General features: G+C 42.1%; 1 protein-coding gene across 1 annotated transcript in view; it reads left to right on the forward strand.

Moving 5' to 3' along the window:
• The window catches only part of ITGA9 (integrin subunit alpha 9), a 350,292-nt gene that overhangs the window by 183,836 nt on the left and 138,788 nt on the right, over positions 1 to 27,668 (forward strand). The window contains exon 17 of the mRNA XM_019534746.1: positions 7,194 to 7,270. Within this exon, the coding sequence (XP_019390291.1) occupies positions 7,194 to 7,270 (77 nt within the window). The remainder of the gene's footprint in view (positions 1 to 7,193; positions 7,271 to 27,668) is intronic.

Consider the following 27,668-nt stretch of genomic DNA (forward strand, 5'->3'; position numbering starts at 1 on the left):
TTGTATCCCTAATTGCCCTGGAGCGAAATCATAATGTAGTTAAAAACTGTAATTTCAGATGGGTCTCAGCAAATGCACTTTAATTGGAAATTGCCCTTGAAAAAGGATGCAAGCATGAGACTTTTCATAAAATTTGTATTGGACATTTTTCAAAAGCAAAGAGACTATAATTTAGTAAATTGGAATAAAAATTAATTAAGTTGGCCTGAGGGACTGATTGATTCAAGGGATGCTAACATTGGACTACACAATGACTTGTACATTCTCTCTGTATCAGTGGTCCTCAACCTTCTTAGACTCAAGGTACCCCTCTTTTGACTTGAAGGCACCCCTAAAAAATGCCAGCTCTTAATTTTCACTTTTTTTACTACAGAAAAATAATAAAGCAATTCTTGTGTTGCAAAGAACTCACAATAATCACAACAGATCTATATGTTTTTAACATTATAGATTCCTGTTAGAAATCTTATTTGGACACCTAATAGTGCCAGAATTACATGGGACCCCATAATACCCTTGACAGGATCTCAAGGTGTCTCAGGATGCCATAGCATCCTGGTTAAGAATCAGTGGTCTATATGAAGCTATGTTTCCTCTTGTGTTATATAATTCATGATAATAAAAGCAGTAATGTTGGGTTTATGTGTGCATCTGTTGATGTAAATCTAGGTAATTTGTAGAATCATCAGTTGATAGCTGTCTCAGTGGGGAAGATCCCAGCTGCATAGGCTGGAGATGGTCAGCTATTTCATTTTCTCAGATATAAAACTTACGTATCAACGTAGAAAGGAGAAGCAAATTATATTTTTCATTGTGAACATTAGGAGCCTTCCATCCAAAGGTTGACTTTTCTTTAGCTTCCTTGCTGCTTGCCTTTTCTTTGTCAGTGCCTTGAGTCCACTGTTACTTCAACCCCTATCTCTACATGGGGAAAAAAGGCTTGCTACTTAGAATAAGCTAACCCCATGTAGAATTTCACTTGATTTAGCCCAGGGGTTTTCAACCTTTTTTGGTCGGTGTACCCCCAGGGGCTGGTTGAGAAATGGGGAGTCCCCTGGCGGCCAGTTGACGAGTGGGGGGTCCTCTGGCAGCTGGTCCTCAAGCAGGTGTAGGGGTTGGGTCAGAAGTGAGGCTGGCAAAACTCAAAGTGCCGGCAGCTTCTCTGCACCGCTGCCATGTACCCCTTGGGACCTTCGAAAGTACCCCCAATTGAGAGCCCCTAATTTAGCCTATCTAAAGTGGTTTGCAATGTAACATTTATTATTGTACATGTTGTATAAATACATGTTGACAGAGTGAGAAATTATGACCAGCAGCATATTTGATGCATCCTTTAAACAATATTTGAAATTAATTTGTGATATATTAGTTCCCTGTCTGTTTTAAATGGTGTAATATAATCCCCTGCTATTAGTTACACCACCTTAGGCTACGAACTTATTCATGCCAAAACTGTGTATTTTCCCACAATGTCTCCATTTTATACATTGGTCTATGCATATCCTTTCACAGCATCTGATGAAGTAATTTCCAGCTCACAAAAACTCATGATACACATACATACATACATACATATATGTGTGTATATATATATGTGTGTGTGTATGTGTATCTCTCTCTCTCTCTAATCAGTTAGCATGTGAGTTGCAAATCTACCCGGCTTTCTTCTTGATAATAAGAAGCCCCTCTTTTATAAAGTTTGGGAACTTTGTAATCCCACCCCCAGTATTTATATTTAGAAAACCAGTAACAAAATTAAACATAAATAAATCTAGGTAGACAGTGGGTCTAGTACAAGCCAGTGGAGATTTGTCTTGAGCTGGATTGGAGGGCATTTGCTTCTTTTTTTACATTATATGTTTTTCTTATCAAACAGGAATAATTCTGTAGTGCTGAGAAAACAATGGCAATACTGTAATATTATATTATAGTATTATATTATACAGTATCCTTAAAGTGATTTATTAATTAGTTGTCCTCCTTCATCTCTGCTGTTCTGGAGCTCCTTAGTAAGGAGAGTTGGATCTGAGTATTTTTTGTCAATTATTTGGCAACTCTTTCACCAATGAAGAAAATTGTTTAAGGGCTGAAGACTGGATTATGTCTTGCACCTGTCTATCTTAGGTGTTCTTATGGCCAGCATTACTGTTATGTGTGGGGTGTACGAAATGAGCTGTATTCGATGCGGATTCGGTCCAGATCAGGGACAGTGATTTGATTTCTTGATTTGGATCACTGCCCCTGATTTGATTCAGCCGAATCCGAATCTGAAGATTCAGTGCCACAGCTTTAAATATTTTTTCTATGTAGCTCGAGGTACCAGGCACAGCTCTGTGATCCTGAAGTGGATGGAGTGTCCCTCAGGAGTGTGTGGGGGTGCTCCCACATGCTTGGCAGTGAACCTGGAAGTGCCAGTCCACTTCCAGGTCCACTGGGGAGTGCATGGGGGGGTCCCCCCACCCTCTGGCTCAGTGATTGGCCATGGAAGACCCCAGGTGCCCCCCTGACTCAGGAGGCACCAGTTGCCAAGCTGGGGGAGGCATGGGGGGGTGGCCTCCTGCATGCTCCCTGGTGGACCTAGAAATGGACTGGAAGTACTTCCAGTCCACTTCTGGGTTCACTGCTGAGCACATGGGGGGGCTCCCCCACGCTCCTGTGGGACACTCCATCCGCCACAGCATCACAGCGTTCACGAGCCACGCCTGGTACCTCGAGCTATGTAGAAAAAACATTTAAAGCTGTGTCTATATCCGAATCATCAAATCTTTCTGAATCTCTCCAAATCAATTTGGAGGGTTCCGTTTCGATTCAGAGAGATTCAGGTGCCTCCTGATTCAATTTGAATTGGAGATTTGGCCACCGAATTGGACTGAATCTGCGCTGAATTGAATCAGGGACCAAAGCTTCACACAGCCTTAATTGCTGTGTTCTCTATTTTGTGCATTTCTTCTCACAAATGGTCTTATAACATAGGGGGAAGTGCTCTTTTCCCCATTTTACGCAGTAGAAATTGAGACACAGACAGACACTGTGACTTGTATAGGCTTGGTAGAGTAGGGGTCTCCTGAGTTCCAGACTAAAGTCCTAACTGCTTGACTATTTTTCCTCTCTGGGATAGGCTCCAAATCATTGTCCCACTTTTGTTCTTCCAGAGAGCTGCATCAGCGTTTCAGTTCATTCCAGGAGGTGTCCTTCTCTCATTGTTTAATTAAAAATATTTTCCCTAAAGCAGTTAATACCACCCACCTCTCAATTGTCTTTCTTTGTACTATAGTTGTGATTCTGGGGTCAACTATTAGAATCAATCCTGAACTGGCCATGAGTGGGTACTGTTCATGCCAGTGAAGCAAATACAGACCCTACCCTGAGTCCATACTGGATCAGGCCAGGACTGAATTTACTTTTCTTTTTCTTAATAAAGGAAAGTGTTACACTTCCAGAAACAGGTCAGATCTGAATTTGAACAGTAGGTGTGAGGCTGATTTGTAACTCTGAAATGTTTATAATGAGCTATCTTGAATAATATTAGAGAGACCATTTGTATTGACTTTAATACATGGCATCTTAATTTTGCTAAGCTTATTCTCATGCAATGGTAGATAGCTCTGCAATTCTTAATTTGTTAACAGCGCAAAAGGCAGGATACTCAAGACCCTGTTGCACATCTTTATTCCTCTTAGGTTGAGAACTCATGGACTTAAGACCCATGATTCTCAACAGGGGTGTCTGGTTCAGAGGTGAATAAGTTTTAGTTGGAGATGTGATGATGTAGACTATATCCTAAAGAGTATGCCTTTCTGAACTAGTTAATCTCTAAGGTGCCACTTTACCCAGCATTCTGCCAACTTTATATCTATGCCATTTCACATCTTTAGGGATGGGCAGTGGATACATTTATGCTTGTTAATTTGTACTTGGAGTTTCCAATAGCTAGATGAAAGGGGTTTTTTTTACTGATCTATTCCCCTGACACCCCGCTTCCTTAAAGTTTTTTTCTCTTCTCTTTCTCCTATTTGCCCAGTATTCTATCTTTGTTTTGGTGACTGTGCCCATGTTTATAGGATGCCATGCCTGCTATAACCTGGTAAAAAGGACAGGTAGGAGGACCGAACTGACATTCAAAACCAGGTTTTATAGGAAGGAGAAAAACATTAAATTGGATCTTACCTGACACTATAAATATCAGTGTATAATTACTGAACCTGTATTACAGAGCTTCTCAATTGGTAAAGCAGATTTATTCTTCTGTGTTTCACCTGGTTAGAGTAGTTTAATTCCTCAAGTAATTTTATTCAGGTTTAATAAAATAATAATTGCTGGCCAGCTTCTGTTTCCATGTGCTTTACTAATGTGTTGTAAATATACAGTTGTTTTCTTTGTGTGCAAATGTAGTACTTCATGGGAACACAGGCAGAAGAGCTTCCTAGCTGATTTCAGACCCTCCTGTTCTGTACCATACTGTATTGATACAGCTGTTTTGTTTTAGTATCTTTCAATGGTCAGTATCCTTCTGCACCTTTACAGGCGATATGGACTTCACTCCCCCGTGTTGCTTTTGCTCCCATATTCACTATAGAGATTCTGTAAATAATAAATAATTTGCTCTTATTTTAGCCAATGCATGTAATTAAATCTAGGAAAGGATTTTCAGAACATTAAGTGCTTTTCTGGATGGAGCTGAATTCAGTCTTTTGTGTACTTGGCTTTGGGCTATGTAGTTTAATAGGCAAGTACTGTGAACAGTGCAGTGAAGTGGAGGGTGTCAGGGTAGGTTCCAGAACAGTCTCTTCACCTAATAATCAACAGGCATGTCTATCTCACAGCTTCATTTTCAGCACAATTTGAAAATTTCATCCAAGGTTTAAAAAAAATCGAGGCTGAGCTTCCTGAATCGACAATTAGGTATTTGAACTTGTGGCCTGATTTTCAAAACTGCTGATCACACAGTAGGCAGGCAAGCTTCTTTGGGTAGATGTGATATCTTTTATTAGACCAAGTGAGTAGTTGGAAAAAAAGTTCTTTGCAAGCTTTTGGGTGCAGTCACCCTTCTTCAGGCTTATGGAGCCTCTGCTGGTCTGAGACTGCAAGGAATGCTGTTAGGTTCTCAGTGCCTTTGAAAATCAGGTCCCTTATTCAGGTGGCTAAATGTGGACCTGGAAACCTAACGCTATCAGTTAACATAATGATGTGCCTGGGATAAAAACTCAGTAAGAGCAAAAGGGGTTTGAAGACCTTTACCTATGTGTGTGCTTGTGTTGTTAGCACTAATCCCCAAGTCATCCTTTCACATATAGTATGGGACTGACCTCTATCCAGTTTAGTGCTAAGAAGAGCATTCTTTTAATCAAATGTTGATTGGGAAGATTATTACTGTTTATATCACCTTTTTCTTAAGAGCTAAAAGCATAGCTTTTGTAAGTATGTACCACAGCATTTAGCCCAGAAATTCTGACCATGGAGATTAAAGGGTCATTTCTCTCAAATGTACTTATATTAAAGTGAGTGACATCTCTCAAAATTATTTTATCTCAAGAATGGGATCCTTCTCATCCAGGCAGGACAGTTGTCCTCCATGGCAAAGAAAAAGAAGCTTACCTCTTGAAGCTGAGTTCTTTATGAGTTTTCCCATGTGTAAAGTTTTGAGAAAACAAAAAAATAGGAAAGGGAAAAGGAAAATGAACACAACAGATGGTCCCTTGAACTGCTCACCACTTTTTTCTTTCTAGAACTGGGCCAGCCTGCCCATGGAGCCATGCTATCTGGTTTGTGGGTCTCCCCACAGGTCCAGAAATTTGTCAGATGGGGAGCAGTGATAGCATTAATTCCCTATCCCCTGCTACCAACTTTTTGGATCTGTAGAGAGCCTCATTGACTAGATGACAGTCCTGTGCACTGGACCATGCTGGTGCCTGGTCGGGCCTGTGTGTGGCTGGATCTGGATGTGCAGTTGGGCCAGTGAGCACTTAGATCCATCCGTATAGAGCCAGGCTAGTGTGCCAGAGTGTGCACACAAACCAACCTTGAGTTGTTTCCAGCCTGCCGTCGTGCAGACAAGCCCTGCACCACTGATCCAGCCCACAGGACTGAATAGGCTGAACACCACTGCCTTAGAGCAACAGTTAGTAATTTGACCTCGCTCCTGCTCAAGACACTTGAAGAGTCAGTCAGAATGAGAACAGGCTCTGTGCTTTGTATGCATCATCCAGGTAAGATGAGGACCTCACTGGTGTTTTTAGTCCTTTTAAAGTCGTTTTTCAGCCTCTTCCTTAAATAGCCTGATAGTCTATACAATTGGGCAATGGTCTCTATTCTTTCCACCTGTTTAAGACTGTGACCACATTCCTCTGGGAGTCTCTTAACAGGATTCAGGCTTGATAGACCCAGGTACCATGGGCAGGCTCCTGTCTTACCTACCATTGCGTCTCACATCTGAATTGCTGCAGAGATCAGCATGGCCATATGTAAGGGAATCTGAAATTCAAAACTATGTACCCTCTTCTACCTGCCTCCTTTGCCTTTATTTTGTGGAAGGATATCACTGCCACCACTAGTAAAACTTGTCGCGCCTAGGCACGGTGAGCAGTCAATGATTGTGGGTTTTTTTTCTGTTGTTGATTTCACTGATAAATTTTATTTTACCGCATGCATTGTCAACTACCACTGGATTGTACAATAGTTCGTTAGGTTGGACAGTAGTTATATTATTCTGGAAGTCTTAGTAGAATGTTTTGTCAGTAATTTGACAGTTCCAATAGCTTTCCTTGTGTATAGGAATGATATGTTTTCTTAATATAAATAATATTACAAGGAAAAGGAAAAATCTTACTTCAGTTACAGATGCATGAAGAGTTTTGATTAATATTTCCTTCTTGTTTCAAATCTCTCTGCTGCTTTAAATTCTACACAAGCCCAAATGTTCTCCAGAGCTTGCATTTTCCACATTTATCTTTCATTTTTTATATGCACATGTTGGAACCAGAAACAGGACTGTCAAAAATATTGTGCAAGAGGTAATTCTGACCTGGCCAAAAGGAAAAGGCTTGAGGGTGTCTGTTTCTGGGGAGCTTTCCGCTCTGTTTTATCAGCATGCGAAAAGTTCAGATAAAAATGAGATTTGGCTGTCTCTGAATCTCTTGAAGTTTACTCTTGTCTACTTTTGGTACTGTGATATCTCTCTTCTCTGTTTTTTACAGACTGTTTTTGAGAGGAATTGTCAATCAGATGATTGTGCTGCAGATTTGAAACTTCAGGGTAAATTACTACTATCAAGGTAAGTAAATGAAACCTATATTCTTCCTTTTACAGAAACTTGTATCGTGTTCTTACTTTTACATCTAATATGTTATTGATTTTATGAAAAGCAAAATACAAATCCATGCCCTGCCTGTGTACATCTAGGATGATGATTAATACATATTATAATAGTGCTCGAGGCTCTTCCTGAGTTCAGGGCCTATTGTGCTTCTAAGGGTCCTTCTACACCAGCAGTTCTGAACTGAGGGTACATGTACCTCCAGGGGGTACATGAAGCCTCATCAGGAGGTATGTGAGATGTATTTCCTACATTGTGTAACACAGGTCGAAGGGCCTAAAAAAATTAATTTCCCACTGAAAGGGGTTATGTGAAGTCTCACTCTGAGACCAAGGGGTACGGCGACTGAAACAGGTTCAGAACTGCTGTACTAGACATTCAGGTAAAGGTGTGATAGGATCAGATGCATGATCCTATGTGCACGGCAGGAGGCTTGATTGTGAGATCCAGCATCAGATCCTATCACATCCTTATTACTGGTACAGGGGAAGCCCAGGATTGCCATCCCAGGCGCCTTCCCTGCACTGGCACCTGTGAGTCCCTTAGTTGATGGAACTCTGTCATGGCAGTGCCCCATGATCGCTGGAACCAAGAGTCCTGCTCTTGCAGACTCTTGGTTCCAGCAGTGACCCATGGGTGCTGTTGGGATGGAGAATCCCAGCAGCTATGTGCCTCTATGTCCTGGCAGCTGTGGGGTGTTGCTGGGGCTCAGCATCCCCTCAACTGCAGGAGTCCCAGACTTGGCACACAACTGCAGCTTCGTGTCCTGTCAGTTGATAGGGGGACCCTGCTACAACCAGCTATACAGTTATTGCACATTTTCCTGCTCTAACTTCATAGCTGGATGGGCCTTTTTATGGTTTCATAGACATTAGGGCTGGAAGGGACCTCGGAAGATCATCGAGTCCATGTGATAGTTACTTTGCACGTGTAGCCAGTTTAAATTAATTGTGTTAATTGTGTAATACACACAGTGTGTAGAAGGGGGCACTACCCCAGAAAGTTTACAGTCTGAAGAGACAAGGCTGACAAAGAATGGGTGGGAAAGGAAGTAGACGCACAAGTAAAAAAAAGTGGAGTAACGCCAAAGGTCACATAGCTTCTTTGTTCTGAACTTTATCTGCTAGTCCAGTTCCCAGGGCCACATTACTTCTCACTGGCTTTACTAATTAATTAAATATTATAACTTAAGGCATGGTCACTAAAGCCTGATTAAACTTCTCCACTTTCCTGTATAAAAGTATCATCTGCAAAAACAAAAAATATCTCAAGAAATAGGAACTTTATTCCATTGCTTTATAGCTTTACATTTTCCTGTAGTTTCCCAACTTGCTTCTAATTTTATGAATTCACTGACTCAGATTATTTGTCTTCATGTGTAGGTTTCACAGTAATTTTAATGCTGATTTAGGACTTTATTTTCACTTTTCTTTGTACATAGTAAAACTTGCCTAGTACCCCTGATAAAAAGTTTCTTGTTTTGTTCCTATTGACTTATGATCCTAAAAAAGAGTTGTATTGTTTGGTCAGGATGTACAGATGGACTTAGGCAGTTTCTAGATTTACTCAGGTCAAAGGTAAACTGTACACATCTCTTCTGTTTCCTTTTTTTCAAGCATTTTTAGTGCACTTTAAGGGTCGGAAATGCTGATCTGAAATATTAATCTTGTGTCAGGGATTTTGCTGTTTGATTCAGATACTCTCTGTAAAATTAGTTTTCAGGCCAGGAAGGAGAAGGAAATGGGTCCTTTACAAATACAGAAGCAGTACTATCAATAGATATATATGCACTTTGCATGACTAAATGTGCCATAGACGTGACTAGAGAAAGGCCAAAAGCCAAACTGTGGGCAGTGAGTGCTTCATTTACCTACTATGGTAGTCAACAGAGCCTTTCTGCAGCAGGGAGCTGCAGCCACCTCCAAGCTGGTAAGTAGCGGCGGAGGAGGTGGGGAGATTTGGGGAGGGAGGAGAGGACCATGAGGGGTTCCCTGCCAGCCCCCATCCCTTGTCTGCTCCCCCAGCCCTCCCATTGCTGCTATGCCCATCCCAGCTCCCGGCCCTTTAAAGAAAAGCCCTGGTGCTCACCCGGTGCTACTGCGTGGGGGGCGATACCCACTGCCCCACGATGAGCCTCTGACTCCCCCAGGCTCCCCCCATGGGTGCCCTGCCTGCCCCAGCTCCGGCCCTTTAAGAAAAAAAAAAAAACCAAGAAAAGCCCCAGGACTCGCTGCTCCTGCAATGGTCTTGGGGCTTTGGGGCACTCATGCAGAGCCCCCCACATGGCATGGGACAGTGTAGGGCAGCAGGGATTGCCCCCTGCTGGCAGGAACAGTGAGTGTGGGGCTTTTCTCGGGTTTTTTTTTCTTAAAGGGCCTGGGCAAGGCACCCATGGGGAGCCTGGGGGAGCAAGGGGGGAGAGCTCCCCATGCAGTGTGGGGTAGTGGGGGGCAGCAGGGATTGCCCCCTGCCTGACAGCACCTGCTGAACCGGAGCTTCTTTTTCCCAAAGAGCTGGGAGCTGGGGTGGGCACATCAGCCATTGCTGGGCTGTGGGGGATGGGCCTGGCTTGGCTGATTCAGGAGCTGAATCTCTGAATCAGATTTGGCCGAATTGATTTGAGACAGTGATTCGAATCACCAAATCGAATCACTGTCCCCCGAATTGGCCAAATCCGAAACGAATACTAGCTGCTTCGCATAGGCCTAACGCCCACCCTGCAGGCCAGATCTGGCCCCCGGCACTATGCCATCTGGTAGCCTCATGGGCCATGTCCCTACAAAGTAGATTAAAATACATGGGCAGAATACATCCCATGGCCCAGATCTGGCCTGTCAGCAATTTCATTTGGCCTGCTGGTGCCCACCAACTAATTGTAACCTATCCAGCCCTTTTTCCCATGAAGGTCGGAGTGAGGTGCCCGTATATACACCCCTGCCCCCCACCAAAGCATACCCTGTTGCACCTCACTCTCACCCTTGTGTGCGGAGGGGTTCGGCCCAGTCAGCACGTAGCTTCTGGATGGGGCTGCTGCTGGTGAAGCTGCCAGGGGACCTGCTCAGCTTCCCCGGCATCCTGCTCACTCTGGGCATCAGATAGGGAAGTGCAGAGCGTGGGGCTGGCAGCAGTGTAGAGCCCATGGCCAGAGGGGTGGAAGGAGCACAGACATCAGGTTGGCAGGGTTGGGAGTGTGGGGTCCCACACTCGCACGCCACTGGAGGAAGCCCCATGTAATGGAGCCAGCTCCTCTCCGCTTCCAGTGGAGTCCTGGGACCTGCACAGCAGGGGGCAGCAAAGGCAGCCAGCTCCATTGCTTCCCCCAGTGGTGCACAAGTGTGGAGGCTGCATGTCCATCACACAGAGCCCCCCGTGATGGAAGTGGGCTGGCCTGGCTGCACTTCTTTCCCCCATGTGCTGGCCGGAGCCTTGTGCCCGGGCATCAATGCCTACACTGAGCATGAGCATCCCAAGTGCCCCCACCTGCTGCTGCCACTGGCAGGGGCTGTGTGCCATGGGGGGGAAGTGTGAGGGGGCCCCACACCCTTTCTCCCACCCCACAAATACTGCACACCCACACTGCCCTCACAGCCACCTCACCTATACATGCCCCCAAAACACTTTATTGCCCCCTGACACACAGCTGCTCCCCCTCACAAACTCCTCCCACACACACCTCCACTCATCCCACCATATATACCTCCCAACCACACCCTGCACACACAATATACAAGAGTAAGACTTTATTTTTGAGTTATTTTGAAATCACCTCTATATATACTACACAAACACAAATCATGACAAAAATATCTTTTGTAATAAAATTAAAATATGATACAGTAGATATTTGACTTTTAGTGTATGATTTGTTTTTTTCTGGTTCCAAAATGGCAACCGCCCCCTCCCAAAAACAGTACTTTAGGTTAGGGGATGGACTTCTGGTGGCAAAGGTCAGAGGTTAGGGGCAAGATTTACAGTCCCAAGGTGGTGACCAGGGGGCAGAGCACCTGTCAAGGGATGGGGCTACCCTGGCAGTCCTCAACATGTCACCAAAACTCATTTAGTGGCCCTCCAGCTGAAATAATTCCCCAGCTCTGCACTAGATTGTGCACACAGGGTGGCACAGGGCCTGATCCTGGTGGAAGGGGGCGAGGCCTGATCCTGGCACTTTGGGCTAGGCAAAGGTGATGTGGGGTCCTAGAGCTCCAGCATGTGGAGCCAAATGGAGGAGGCATGAGGCCCTGATCCCAACATGTGGGGCTAGACAGAGGTGGTGCAGGGCAGTGTGGGGCCTGATTCCAGCATTCAGGGGCCATCTAAAGCTGTGTAGGGCCCAATCTAGGTGTGCAGGCCTGATCTTGTTGCATGGGGTCTGACCTGGTTCGCAAACAGGTCCCTCTAGCTTGCTGGGTCAAAATGTAATACTAAAGTAAGTCTCATGCAATATAAGTTTATTACAGCAAAATATTGAACATCCTCTCAACTTTTCATTTTCAGTGCAGCCCTGAATTTTTGTTTGAAATAAATGGTATGATTTCTAGTGCACCCGTTGTCATATGATAAAAGTCTATACACATCTCTAGTTTTTCCTGTATAGGTTAAATCCATACTTGTTTTTGTACAAGACAACTTAATGGATGAATCATTTTCATATGCATCTGGGAGTTAATTAGGACTTGGATAATATGACATAATTTAAGGTAGGGAAGAGATGTGATTTAGTTATACTGAATAGAAAAAAAAATCTTGGAGGCTATTGATTGCAGGCTAGTCCCTGTGTAATTCTGTATAAGGCATGGTCTACAGAACAAAGATTTGGCAATAGAGGTTTTCTTTTCTTCATTTTTTTGTGGATCCATTTACCTATTTGATGTAAGCTGGAAAACCCCAGCTGGAATAAAGCCACTTCTGCGAATGACACAAGCCTTCTTTCAGCAGATAGCTGCTGTCTGGATGACAGTGTGAACATGCTTGAGTGATATAGCAATGTTGGCAGGTTGAATCCCTGGGCACAGCATATTTTGTCATGATTCACGGTTTATTGTGCCAACGCAGCTTGTTGCAGTGAGATGCATGGCACCACTGGAAGCAGCCAAATGTTCATGTGCTCCAGTGATGTAATTATGTTGGCAGATGTAAGTTAATAGGTCTGGTGGCAAAATTTTCTACTGCATGCGTGGCCTAACTCTTTAGCTCACAGAATGGAGGACAGCCTCTGCTGGCTCTTGTCTGCAGAAAGGTCCTTTACAAGAGCTGGCATGGATTACTCAGTCAAAGATCTGCAGACTATGCCCCAGGTAGGTAAGGAAGTGGCAGTTTAGAGCTGTGTGTTGTCAAGTTATGTCTTGGGGAAAAAAGAAGCATGGAATATTGATATCAGGGATTGATGAAAGGATAACAGTAGTGACAGGGATCAGACAGGACCAGAGAAGAGAAACTTTTTCATGTATGTGGCTTTTATCTACGTCTATTTTCGTTAAATTACCCCCCCCCCCCCCAAAAAAAAAACACCATTAGAATTTTTTTTTCCTGCTCTGGGTTAAAAATATTTTGTGAAGTTTTATAACTAGGTCAAAAAAAAAAAAAAAATCATGATTTTCCGTGTCTTGAGGACTTGCTCCATCCTCACCATTTTGGAATCATTCTTAGTGATACCTTGGGCAGAATCTGTTACCTTTTATGAACCTAAATGGCATTTATCCACCTAGATAAGAAGGCCTCTGAGGCACTTAAGCACAGTTTGCTCTTGCCTATAGAGTTTGAACGTGTAGGCATGTGCATGTGTGCTGAACATGTACAACAGGCTATGAACTGGCGGGGAAGGTACATGGCAATGTAGCATAAGTCTGGGGGAAGAGAATCTCCAGACTGGTTCTTGAGATTAAGCTCCAGTAGCTGAGCAGTTTGGGCACTTGCCCAGTAAGTATAAGACCCGGGTGCTAGGCCCATCATACCTGGAGGGGTTTTGAAGCTGTCTCTCTGACATCCTAGGCATACTATTCAAACCACCAGGCCACTCGCTACACATTATCCAGTCCCATCTCCAGTGTTCATTTTGAAGCGGAACCATTGCACCTTGCATTTAATAGATAAATTGATAAAATGGGATGGAGAGCTGTGGGGAAGCTTCTAGACCACTATGTCCAGGACCAAACCCAGGGCCTCCTCCTATCCAGGGCAGCATCCATCACAGAGCCACATATCCTGTCTATCTTTTTACTTCCTCCTGGCCCCATGTATCTTTCTCTGCTGGCTCCCCACTGGGCCAACTTCTAAAGAAGCTATTGAAAAAAGAAGGCCCCCTTCCCTCCCCTGTCATGAGTTTTTGTCTGGCTATAATTTCATGAGTGATGTGTAATCTGGCTGTAAGTACACAGCTGTGTCTATGACCAGCCAGTGCACAGCCTACTGCCATTTAGGCCAATGGTTGTCAACCTTTTCAGGCTCAAGGCACTTCAAAAATGCCAGCTCATTTTTTTTTACTCTTACTCTTTTTTTTTAAACTATGGAAAAATAATAGTAAAATTCTTCTGTTGCAAAGAACTCAGAAGACCAGAATTTTTGTGACACTTTGGATTTCAATTTGAAATCTCTGAATTTATGTTGTGAATTTTGTAGGTAATTGCACACCAAATATTGCATGACATCCCACAGCACCCTAAGGTTCTGCATATGCCTGGCTGAGAACCTCTGATTTAGGCACACAAAGGGCATGTCTACATGTTGCCATACAGCAGCATTGTAGCATGGCACAGCACAGGTGGTTACTACGCTGTGCACATGGCGCACAGGTAGATTTCACCTCTATGTTGCTGTAGTGGCACGCTATACCTGGGGAGTGCGCCACTACAGAGACATAGCTGTCGATCACATTGCTACAGCGATATAGTGCACTGTACAGCAATGTAACGCATCACTGTATTGCCTTAGGACGACGTGTAGATATGCCTTTTGCGGCTATTATAGCAGGCTGCAAAACTTGGCAGTAATCCTTGCAGTGATATCTCATTCTAAAACTGATACAAAGATTACATTTACAGATAGTTAGCAGTGCTAATGGTACAGTACGTCTCTCTCAGAAGAACAGGAATAAAATATTTTACGCTAGAATTTAGTTTTATGGCCACAGCCTAGTGACTCAGAATAAGAACCACTACTGCCTGCCAGGCATTTTGCTGTGAAAATGTAGTACAGGTTTCCCTCACCAACCACTGGTTTTAGGTTCCTGAAAGTTCCCGTGGTTGGCAAAACCGTGGTTGGCAAGACAAAAGGCTTATGGGAAAAATGGCAGGTGGCGGGTTGATGCGCTGCCACGGAAAACCATGGTTACTCAAAACTGTATACTGTGGTAGCCAAAATGGTATATAGAATATTAAGCATGGATATTCAAAACCGTGGTTGGCGAGGGAAACCTGTAATTTAGAATGCAGATTAAATAAATACTCTAATCATTAAACTGAAGTGGAAATCTTGTTACTTAAGTTTAAAATGGACTATTTTTGAAAGAGAAATAAAAATATCCTAGTATATTTTGAAAAGTACGTTATTTGATATTAGGATAAATGTATTATAGGTCATGCCTACTGTATTAAAAGAATACAGTAAAATCTATAGTACACTTTTATTAGGTCACTGAATAGGTACTTATTTACAACTTGAAACACATCTGTTTCCTTAGTTTTGGAAAGTGAAATTTTAAGGCCTGTGTTATACTGATGATTCTTCTTCATAATGGTCCCTTCTGGCCCTAAAATCTATGATTATATATCCCCACTGCTATACGTGGGGAAAAGAGTACTTTAGTCCTTTAAGATAAAACAATGCAAGTAAAGTAGCAGGGTGAATGGGAAGGAACAAATCTCATTTAAAGTACTGAGTTCTCGAAGTGGCATCTGGTTCTGGTGAGATATCTGCCTGGTCTGGTCTTAAATCAAAGCACTAAGCCCTAAGTATCTTGAGAGAGGTCCTGTCTCTGAGGGGTCAGCACAGAGACAACCTAAGAATCTCATTAAAAAAGAATGCATGAATTCATGTGAAAGTGCCATCTGACATGTGCTGTAGTAGCTCTGCGGCCATGTGGAATATTTGCTGTGTTGGACATTTTATGCACCTGTCCCACTATGCAAACCATGATCAGCGGGTGTTGAATCAGCAAATCCTCCTGACCATGTAGGACAGATTTAGTATCAAGAGTGCCTTCATTTTCAGGCTCTTGGGCAGTTAGTTTAATGCTCAGGCATATAAGTATTGTAAGGTTCTCTTCAGTATTTGATGGAACCTGATCGAAAGACATGTTTGCTTTTGCTTCAATATTAGTGAAGTGATAAGTTTATGACTTCTTTGAAAGGCACAGCAAATAGTAATGCCTACTACTTACATTACAGGGGGAAAATGTAATCACCATCCCTGTACAAGTAAAGACTAGTATCATTATTATTATTACTTCTGCTGTTACTACTACTGTTATTATTATCATCATTATTATTGTTGTTACCATCATCATCATCTTTGTTTCATTATTAATTTCTCTCAATAACATTATTAATTTCTTTTCTATGATCTGTCATATCACAGTAATATTCCATACTGGTGAACACTGACATAATTTATGTGCACAGATTGTAAATCAGTTTGTAAGACTCTGAGGATCCCTGGCTAACTAAAGCTCTCTAAGTAATTACTATTTATGAGACCATTTCAGAAGAAGCCTGTGCCCGTATATTATATGGGTCTCATATATGTACATATATGTCCTATATAAGGTTACCTTTCATATGTCATTAGAAGTAGAATCACTCACCAGCTGAAATATTTCTGGTTATATACTTGGCCTAGAGGTCAAACAGTTTGGAGATTGATTTTCATGTTGGCTTTGACATGATCTGCAGCTGTCCCAAATTTACCTCCCTCCCACACAAACCCGTTGGTGTTTGTATTATTTAGTATTGTAAATTATTTGGGTTGAAAATAGAGAATTGTGAAATGCAAATCATAAAAAATTGGAACTGCCTGGGGAATGACCATTATACTTGCTTAAGGGCTCTCAAAGGTTTGCAGTGAGTGAATACTGCATTGGATATTCATTTTGCATTGGAGCAAAACCAAAACCTTTGGAAAGTTTTTGCCAAGAGAAATTTGTCAAATGTGGTGGTGGAGTAGTAGTTGTTGTTTTCCTTGGGTCTTTCGCTCTCTTTCTTAATTTCTGTCAGTGTTTGGAATAAACCAAAGGGTCTACTCTAGAAACATTTCTGTAAAAAAAAAAAAAAAAAAAAAATGTTGAATTAATATATTTTTGGAAAAAGTTTTCATTTGGATATGACAGCACTTTCTGGTGAGAAAATATAAGTTGAAAATGTTCAGCTCTACAGATAGTAGTATTTTTTTCCACAGAAATTTATTTCTAGATTTTCAGCCTCCTAACCTATTATTTTTGCCACTTCTCATTTAGGTTCTTTCTCCTCTTCTATGTCTTATCTCTGGGTCTTTTATATGACACAAAAGCAGGGTGACTGTTCAAATATACTCTTTTAGGTTTGATCTTAAAGAGCCTGATCAATAGTCCACAGAAAAAAAGAAAGATTCCCTTAGTCTTTCAGTGGGATATGGGTCATTCTTCAAATTTGTACCCATGTTATTGGTATCAATAAAAAAAAGTAGTTCAAAAATGGTGTTTAATCAGCAGTTACTTTATTAATATATGCTTTATGGATGCAGATTGGGGATATGCTCCTACTTCCATTAAAATTGATGCAAAAACTCCCTTTGGCTTCATTTAGCATAGGCTTGGCTGTGATGTTTGAGAATTGTCATTGCCTAACATTGTCTCTCTGACCTGTCATATCATTATAGAACCTGAGCAGAAGGAATCCAAAGGTCAAACTTGTATTATGACAGTTTGGACCAATTTGCAATTTGTCAATGAAAAATACAGAAAATAATTTAACATGTTAGCAACTCAGATTCTCCATTACTTCTAAAAAAAAAAAAAAAAAAAAAAAAGGCATAGACAGCATTTTAACAATCAAACACTTCATTGGTCATAGTCACTGGATCTAGGAAGGCGGCAGAGGGGTGCAGCTACATCCCCTTTGACTGCATGTGCAGTGAGCTCACCAGCTGATTAGAGAGAGCTCTGTCTAGAACCACTGCTTTTGCACAGTTACAGAGCCTGCGGGAGGTTAGGGTGGGGAAGCACTGTCTTTGCTCATCCCCTCCTTTCCACTGCTGCTGAATTCAACGTGGCATGGGTAGGGGGAAGATAAAGAGAGGACAAACAGCAGTGGCATTTTCCTCCTGGGCTCTGGCACTATGCCAGATCTCACTCCAATCAGCTAGTGAGCTCAGATTTCATTGTGCATATAAAGCTTGACCAAAAGCTTCATGCTGACCAGACTATGATCTCAATGCATGTGCATGGAATAGGCAAAGGGGGGGTGGGGAAAGGGGACATGATTGTGCTGCCTCACCACTTTGGCTCCATTGCTGGTAACCATGTTTTTCTTTAGAAACAGAGGACCTGATCCTATCCACCTATTATTTATTAGATTTATATCCTACGCAATCCAAGAGGCTTAGAGTGGCTTACGGTAAACAAGCAACCCACATAGAAGATTCCCCAAACCGGAGACCTCCAACTCCTCCACCTCATCACACAAGCAAGCCCTCCTTCAGGGCTCAATTATGCCTCCCTGCTTCAACTCAACTCCGGATAAAAGAAATCCTTCTTCACCTCCTCACTCCTAGACCACCAGCTCCCAACACCCTGCCTCAATCCCAGAGAAGATTCCACCCCCATCCTCCCCGTCCCCTCCAAGCTCACATTTAAGTGGATCCTAAGTCTTGTCATTTAGTTCTAAGACTAAGATGATGGCTTGTTGCAAAATTAACTGCACTAAAGTTTTTGCAGAGACTTGAGAAGGCTGGAATAGGATTGTACTTAGACACCTAAATGTTACTTACATGCCTAATAGAGAAAATAGGATGTAGCAAAGTGCTTTTTAACTGGTCAGATGTTTTGTAAATCAATAACAAAAACTAGAGGACTTCTGGCTTTATGTGGCAAACTGTGTTGTTTCAGAAGTTTTACTGAGCCAATGCCACAGAACTTATCTTGCTTTGATCAGGTGATGGGTATTGGTTCCCAGCGAGGCCTCACATTTCATTTCATGTGTATTGTGGCTTTCTGCCCCTAAAGAGTATCTTGAAAAACAATGGTGCTGAGGAAAAACAATGTCCTTTCATTTGTGGCTTAATTACTTGCTCTGATAGCATCTAATGTTTCCTTCCTCCTCATTCAGAGTAGATAAAGCATTTTTTCCACTTCTGTCATCATTCATTAAACAAATGTGTCTTTAAACAATATTTTTTACACTCTTTTACTCTAGTCAATATACTCAGAGCAGCCAAATTAACCAGCTTATCTGCATTCCAGAAGAGAACAACAATAATTACCATGCTCTATGATTTCAGTAGAGCTTTCATTTAAAAGGATATACTAGTGCTCTTGGGACTATCAAAAGTCTCTTGAAGTGGATGGATTTGGGATCAGGCCCTTTCTGCCACATAATTACATATTCTAATAGAGGTACTTGGAGCTATATCCTGTTTTGCTTTAGGCACCTAAATAGCACACATGTAACCATGCAGCTGCAGTTTTTGTGATCCAGGTTTGTCTGTGTAAAGAACACTGCACCATGAGTGGGGTGATGCAGGAGGAGGGCCTTCTCAGCTTTAGTCCAATAGCTTAGTGGTTAGGGCACTAGTCCACAGAATGGGAGATCTGGATTCTTACCCTGTCCTTCATGGGGTTTGAATCTGTATCTTTTCTTTCGGAGCAAAGTGCTCTAGCCATTAAACAATCAACTGAGCATTGCACAGACTGTTCTTGAAGCTGGCTTACTTGACAGTCAAGAGAGGAAGATAAATGGAGGATAACAACCCAATGGGTGGATCTGCACATACCATTAAGGTGACGTGATAAACTCTGGTGCAATTTGCACGGATTCAACTGTTCCTGGACACAGCACCTGCATATGTGCCTGGGACTGCAGCAGTTTGAGCTGGGTCAGCCCCGGAATCTGGGTGGTGGTGTTGGGTGGTAGAGGGGCTGGGGCATGAGAGTGCTGAAATTGCAGAGCCATGTGACTGACCCCCCAAGCCTGCTGCCAGCCCAAGGCTACTCTACTCTGGCTCAGACGGTTGTGGTCCTGGTCACTGGCCACACGTGCATTACTGCGCAGTAAATGATTCCACCATAAGATAGTACTGTCCCTGATGCATGTGTAGATGTTGATGCTGATTAGTCACCTCTGCAGTGAAATGCATGTGTAGATACACCTAGTGGGTGTGTATCTCAGTGGGATGGAGAGGATCCTGGGTTCTAACCTGACCCCCTTAGCATGTTGTGGTCATTTTCTAGTGATATCTTGAGATACAATCTTTTTACAAGAATGAAGAGGCTATTTCCTGTTAGAAGAATGGCCACCAAAATATCTAAGGGTAAAACTTGGAGATATGGGGATTTGAAACATACCATGTGAGGTCTCTCAGAATTATGCTGAGGCCTCACACTATTGTATGAACCACTTCTGAACTAAATTTCATGGGATGTAGGAGTATAAGAATTAATTGATAGTGCCTACTATAATATTTTTTCTTTTTGTGAATGCACTGGCTCTAAAAATCATGTAGTGTACTGTATACAGAATTAAATATCCTTGAGTTCAGTGCCTTATCTCTATTCTTAGCTCTAGCCTGTTGATAATCAAGTCCATGCTGCACTTGTGAGGCATGCACAAATTTTTGGTTTTTGTATCTGATTTTCAGTTTCCTGAATGTGCTACTAGCAGAGCTGGCAATTAATCAGAACATAATGTAAGTTGCAGGGAGAGCACAGTCCCATGAAATTAGTGAATGTTTTCCATTATTGATGTGCATTGGGATGGGGGAATAACTCCTTGATTTCCATCTGGTCGGCTACACTCAGGGTTCCAATAAATCTCTTACCATCCTCCGCCACCAAAAAAGTGCAAGTAAACCCCAAACTATGGATGGTAAGGGTCCTGTCCTGTCTGACCATAAAGTGATTGAAGTGTTCCAGATGGAAATGAAGACAACAGACAATGAGTTGTTGCAGTATTCAAGAGTCCATATATCCAGTGGCACCAAAAGAATGAGGATTCCTATTCTTTACGAGCCAGGGCACTATACAAATACAACTTACTTTTCCATGAGCTTACCTTTTTTCTGCAATAATCAACTAGTTGTTTCCATTGGAACAGAATCTTACTGTAGGTTTTACAAGAAATGGCTTTTAAGGAGCTGTGGCTTAGTGACCTTTCAAACTGATTATTAAACTAATATAAATCTCATCATTTTTCCTGGACATATCAGCATTCACCCTAAGAGCTTACAGGACAAAGTACTGTTTCTTGGTCTACCAACCAAATGAATAAGGTTAAAAAATAGGTTTGAACTACTGCAGCATTTTCATGTGTCTGAGAAACCATCAAGATATCTAAGTTCAGCTGATATTGCACAGACTGCGAATGTGTGATGGAGTCCAGAACACAATTATTGTTATGCTCTTATGCAATAAATCTTACTGAGCAGATTTTTGTTAAGCACCTAGACATACTTTTTTTTAATGTGCTCTGCAATTTGCAAAATCCAATAAAGCTGATTTCTTCACAAGTCAGCTGGTGAGTTGCTTTGCTGATCTGGAGCCAGTACAAGATTTGAGAGAGATATATTGCTGCTAATAATTTTTATGTCTTATGCTCCCTATTTATTCATTTATTGGATTATGACTCAATTAGGCATAACAACTAACACTTGCCATAAATCACCTAGTCATTTGAAACATTTTTTGCTGCAACTAACCTGTAGATTTCAGGAGTTTTTATCCATGGGTTAATACTTATTGGTTTCAATCTATACACGAGAGACATACTGGAATGAGTTACCCTCCCCTTGATTCTGTGCTCACACTAGTATGCTAATAGATTCTAGGTTTTGTTCCTGCCTTCCAGGATGAGTACACAAGATGAAGCCTGCTTAATCAGATTTCAGTATATCAGTTGCTGTATACTTAATTTCTCCTGTAGACATTTGGATTCCTTGCTGTCATTGCTGCAAGTCTAATTCAGTGGTTTTTAACACTTTTAAGACTCCAGGCACCCCTCATTTTAACACCATTAAGACTCTGGGTACCCAGGTACCCCTTGTCTTAGCCGTTACTTGTTTTCTTGACTAAGGAAAAGTAATAGAGCAATTCTTCTGTTGCAAGGAACTCAGAAAGACCAGAATGTTTTTGACACTGTGGATTCCTATTTGAATTCACTTAATTTATTTTGTGAATCATGTATAGATACTTGTACAACTACAGTGCAAATACTGTGTAGTACCACATGGCACCATTAAAAGGTCTCTCACCCCCTAGTGTGTTAAGGCAGCTTGGCTGAGGACCACTGCTCTAATTCATAGAAACTGTACACTCTGTAGTACTAAAGCCCTCCCCAAAATTTACTACGTCTACCAGGCCTACTACTACTAAGCTTCCTTGCAACATAACTCATTCCTTTGAACATTTTGGATTAAAAACATCTGTGATTTCTTACTGTTAAGTAGCACCCATGTTGTATCTGTTTTCTACTGATTGATATGTGGGATTAATTATACCCTCCTCCTGTTCTCTATGACCAGTCTGTGCTCTTTTTGTTTTAATTTTAGGATCCCGTCCTTCCCATATACATCCACAAGTGTAAAGTTACTCTTGTACATGTGTGTTGAGGATTTGGGTCTTAGATTATAGGCTCTTCAGGGACAGGGGCGCTGTGCCTAATTTTTCTTTCGCTTCTGCTGCTGTGAACCAGGAACAAGTGCACTGTAATCAAATGAATAACACTGTGGAAAAGCCCATCTAAGTAAGATCAGAATCAGGCTTTTCTTTTCCTGCTTATTTCTGGGGGCAAATGGTAGTGCACATTTGCATCTCTGTATAAATACTAAAGTGAAAAATGCTTTTTTGCAAAGTGTTGGTAAACATATTGTGTCTATAATATAAAATATAAGAGTTAAGGATTTGTGACTGGAATACTGGCCCTTCAGTTGGGGTTACCTAAGGGTTATATGAAGGAATTAAGTTTGGGAAAAGAAAATTAGGTATTCCAAGAGAAGGACTGAGAATACTAACTGTGTCTGATTTACTTAATCTTTCAACAGTAAGCTCCCTTTTATTGCAGTATCACAACAAAGACCAAGCCTAGCTCTATGTGTTGTCTTTAGTGCCATCTTTTTCCTGGCATTAAAATGAGTTTATTATACAAATGAAGGAAGAAAAGAAAGAAAATGTATGTCAACCATTTAACCCTGTGACTTAATCCTGGATTTCAGTATGCGTGTATTGATTGATTGCTTTTGATTTTAGGATTATCCCTCCTTCGCCTCTTAGGCTAAAAACAGACAGTCAAAAAGCCCAAGGCTGAACCAATTTAGTCTTTGCAGTTTAGTTTAAGAAGAAGAGAGTAAACTGAAGAACAACTGGACAGACATTCACCTTTGATTCAGGCAATACTGCCACATGCCTGCAGTGGCTCAAGGCAAGAAGCTTGGGGGGGGGGGTACTAGAGCACAGCTCTCTGGCAGGTAGCCAGCATGGGCTATATGTTTGCTTTCTTTCTGCTGTCTCTGGGAATTGCAGTCCAGAATCGCAGCAGGAGGCTTTGCAGGGTTGCTCGTCACATCGTCTTCTTGCTTCTAGGTGCCTCTGGGATTTGTAGTCCGCAGCTGTAGCCAGCAGTAAGTTTGACCGGGAGAAGGGGTGTTTAACCCTGCTCCCTGACCCCATATTTCAGCCTGGGTTTGCCTGGGGGGAGGTGGAGGAGTGAGCCAACCGGTGAGGACAGTGAGCCAGTTAAGGAGCAGAGGGGCAGGGCCAGCCCTGCTCTCTGGAGCAGACAGCACAGCCCATCCAGGGGCTGCAAAGCATGCTGAGGTGGTGGGGGACTGCGATTTAACTTGAATCAGGAACAGGTCTGAGACACCAGTTTATGAAACTTCTTTGACCTCAATCAGTCAAGTCTGATGCTACATTTGACCAGATTTCTCTTAAACTAGTTTCAGCCATTTTGAAACTGGTTTATGTGCACTGAACTTCTGTTCTGTTACAGGTTTAGACCAGTTTCTGATTACTTAAACCAGTTTATGTGTAATTTCTATCCCTAGCCTCTTAGCCTGTGGTACCACTGAAGTAATATAGCCTCCATGCAAAATTTGTTGCCCCTTCATATGGAAGGTGGTATAATCAGTGATATTCCAAGCCTCTCACAGCATAGCCCATACACTGGAGTACGAGGATCTCGTCTGAGCAGGGGTCATTGACTAATGTATCCAGATTCAGCCTTTTCCCTTTCTGCTGCAGCACCCACACCAGGGATGGCTGCTGGGAGGAGTTGGTATGTTTCTAAGTCATAGGAAATGTTGGGTTATTTTGAAATATGGGAACTCTGCCTTGGTTTCTTCAGAAGTTCATTAAACCTAAGATGAAACATCTTTAGCTCAAATCATAAGCATTATCAGATGAAATGTTCTGTTAAAAATATCCAACCAGCTCACTTCCAGCTTAAAGGAGAGTGCAGGATTTTGGCTTGGAGGTCTGCTAATAAAGAACCTTCCGGTATTAGTCAGTAACATATCCATCCAGGTAGTCTGTTGACTTTTGGACTCTGGGGAGATGCAACATTGTCTGCTTATGGGCTAGGGGGGAGGCAGGAACCTCAGAGCTGTACCGCATCACACCAAATGGTTTTGCTTCACATGGGGTTGTGTGAACCCCTGTTCGGTCTGCAACTCTTGAGTGCTGCACCAAGACTCTTAACAGATTCCCGCAAAAAGCAAATATGATCAAAACAACTGATTTTCATATGTTTTTATGTCAAAAGCAGGTGAAATGGAGAGCTTCACTCAGCTTTCACTGCTAAACTATAAATTGGCTGTGGTTCACTCAAAAGTTTTGCAAATCTTTCGCACAAGCCTGGTCTGCATTTAGAGTCTGTAACAAAATCCTAAATGGGGCAAGTTTAGCATAGTTTGGGGGCTTGTTCCAACCATTTCATACAGCTGCATTTAATATTCCATGCCCTATTATGTTTGAGGGCAAATGGTGGCATTGCATATTGAAGGTGGTGATCTGTTCTGTATCGACTACAAGAAGAATGCTGTTTTAATAACCTAGACTGCCTCTGCACTAGCAAAAAATGTGATTCTAAATTCTTCACTGGTACATCTCTATCTCCTGGACCTTACAGTATAGGTAGAATATAGGCAGGCATAGGCATTTTTACTTTTGTGTTTTATCTTGCTGAGTTGAACTTCCCTGGTGGGCAGCAGAGCTGAAGTACTTGTATCATTCTTACTAAGGTTGATTCATATCAATTCTAAGGACATGATATAGAACATGAAAGGAAGAATTGTGAGTCAGTTGAATAGAGTAGGTGAAACTCCTTCCCTGCCTGATGTGTAGCTTGCAGGGAAGAAGGAGGTTAAGTACAACACACATTTTTTCTACTTGCTAGTACAGGAAATGGGGGATGTATCCCTGCATACTTTTTGGAATGTAGATTATGTTTCCCCAGACCCACATTAACAAAAGCACCATCGTCTTGGGGGGGTGGAGAAATGAAAGTTGCAGATCTTTTCTGATGGCCTTTTTATTTTAGTTGTTCTTCCCTATGATGTCTGAAGGTATTGATAGAGAATATTGAGAATATTGATAGAGAAGGTATTGATAGAATATTAGATTAGGTTAAAACGCTGCTGCCTTGCGAGCCCCTCTGAACATCCCCTGTCAACTGTGGGGCTCACAACCATGGGAGCTGGTGTACTGGGAGTCTAGGATAATGATCCCATACTTCCTCTGCCCTGGTGATAAGGTGTGATGGAATCTAATGCATGATCCCACTTGTGCTTCCTGCCATACATGTATGGTATGGCAGACGATATGATTGTGTGGGTCATGCATTACATCCCATTGTGCCTTTACCTGCATGTGTAGAGGGCCCTTAGAGTTGGCAAAGGCTTTAGTGAAGGGTAAAATTTTATGTTACACTTACTTTTAGGAATATTAAGTGGTGCCAAAGTTAGAACATGCAGTAAGCAGCTACATGTTTCTTTCCTGCACAGCCCTGACTTGCCACTATAAAGCTGGTGAGCAGGTTCATGGGTTGGACACCTGGGCTTTATGACTGCTCAGGTTAGGAGGAAGTTGAGGGGCTGGGAACAGTGCATCCTGGGATTCTGGAGGACTGCAAATTGGTCATTTTATCTCCATGAAGCAGATTGATATTACCCTAATATGAGCTAGGTAGCATAGCCCAGGGTTAACCCTTGCCTGTAGTGGCATAACTTTGAGACTCTCAGAGGGGACTTTGCATGAGTTATCGAGTTGTAACATGCAGATGCTCAAGTTTTAAATGCCATAATTATGGACTGAGTATAATGAGTAACTTCACCCTTTAATTAATCTAAACCTGAGATATCGCATATTTGGCAACTCTGAATATCAGGTGTGTTTTATGCAGAAACTGATAATATATAGTTATAGAATTTTTTGTGCACACACAATTTTAAGAAAAGTTTCTTTGGATAAATCCAATACCTTTTGTTAGACCAAATAAAATAGTTGGAAAAACTCTTCTTTGCAAGCTTTTGGGTACAAACACTCTTCTTCAGGCTGAGGAAGCATCTGCAGTTGTTTTGAGCTTTTCCTGGATGGGATAGAATAGAAGCCAGAGGCCATTTAGCAAGAATGCCAGTCAGTGAAAATGCAAATTGAAGCAGGTTTTCAGTCTAAACGATGAAGATGTCATTGATATATCTTAAGTATAGCAAGGGTTTGATGGTGTAGCCCTTGAGGAATTCTTCTTCCAGGTGGCTCATAAAAAGGTTGGCAAATTGTGGGGCCATTTTAGTGCCCATTGTCTGGAGGAAGTGTTGGTTATTCAAGGTGAAGTTGTTGTGTGTGAAGATGAAGTGTATAAATTCAGTAATATCTTTAGGTCTGTACTCTGAGTTATTGTCTTGCTCTTGTGTATATGTAAGGGAGGCTTGAATGCTATTCTGGTGTGGGATGTTGGTATATAAGCTGGTAACATCCTTAGTGCCTAGGAGGGTGTTGCTGGTAAGGTGGTCTATGTTTTTAAGTTTTCGTAGGAAGTCTATTGTGTCTTGGACAAAACTTGCTGTTTGGGTGACGAGAGGTTTTAGGATTGATTTGATGAAACCTGATATTTCCTCAGTTAGAGTTCCCTGGTTGGATATGAGGTCTGCCAGGATTCCATTGTTTGTGGATTTTAGGGAATATGTAAAAAGTGCCTGGGTTGGGATCAAGTTCTACAGTTTTTCTTGTACTTCAGATGGAAATAATTTGATGGTAGTTTTGAGTTTTAAGGTGAAAAGGGGAGTAGGATCTTCCTCTAATTTTTTGTAGTAGGTGGTGCCGGAGTTGTCTGTTGGCTTCTTTTATGTAGTCTTCATGACTAAGAATAACTATAGCTATTCCTTTACCTGCTAGTTTTATTACTATTTGGTGGTTGGATCTTAGAGATTCTATGGCCCTTCCCTCTGAGAGGGAGAGGTTATTATGGTGGTGTGTGCTATTAGGTTTAAAGTCTGCTATCCAATTTGTCACACATGCATGTTGTGCAGCATAATTTAATACAGTAAAATCTCTGTTATCCAGCATCCCCCGGAAATAGGGGATGGTGGATAACAAAATATGCTGGTTAATTGAGCGGCCCTGGCCATTGCTTCTCCCTCTGCATCTGGGGTGTCCCTCTGCCCCTCCTCTGGCATTGCCACCTGCCTGCAGGCCCCGCGGCACAGGGAGGTGGGCCCCTCCTGGCTCCATGCAGCCTGTTATGCCCCTGGCCTGTTATGCCCTCAGCAGCACAGGGCTGTGGTGGGCACTTCCGGTTTCACTTTATCTTACTAGCCGGCATGCCAGTTAGTGGAGCATGCTGGCTTGTAAGATGCCTGATAGCGCAGCTTTTACTGTAATATTCTTGTTTTTAAATTTGTTATGTGATTAGTGATTGCATGTTGATTTCTAGATTATGTATTCTGCTTTCTTTTAGAGTATCTTCCTTGACTTGACTCATATATTTTGGGCAAAGAAAGAGTGGCCATTTTAAAGTTTTTCATTTAGTGAAAATGAAAACAAAAGCCATTGTTTGCTTTTTATTCCCTAAATTGTTTGACATCACTTGGCATAATGAAGCATGGTTTAGTTTGTTTTCTTGTTTCCAAAAGGTGACAACACATCCTTACTGACATATTTTGACTCAGCAACTAGGCTGTTTAA

The sequence above is a fragment of the Crocodylus porosus genome, unplaced genomic scaffold, assembly GCF_001723895.1.
Source record: "Crocodylus porosus isolate Cpor-Errol unplaced genomic scaffold, CroPor_comp1, whole genome shotgun sequence".
NCBI lineage: Eukaryota > Metazoa > Chordata > Crocodylia > Crocodylidae > Crocodylus > Crocodylus porosus.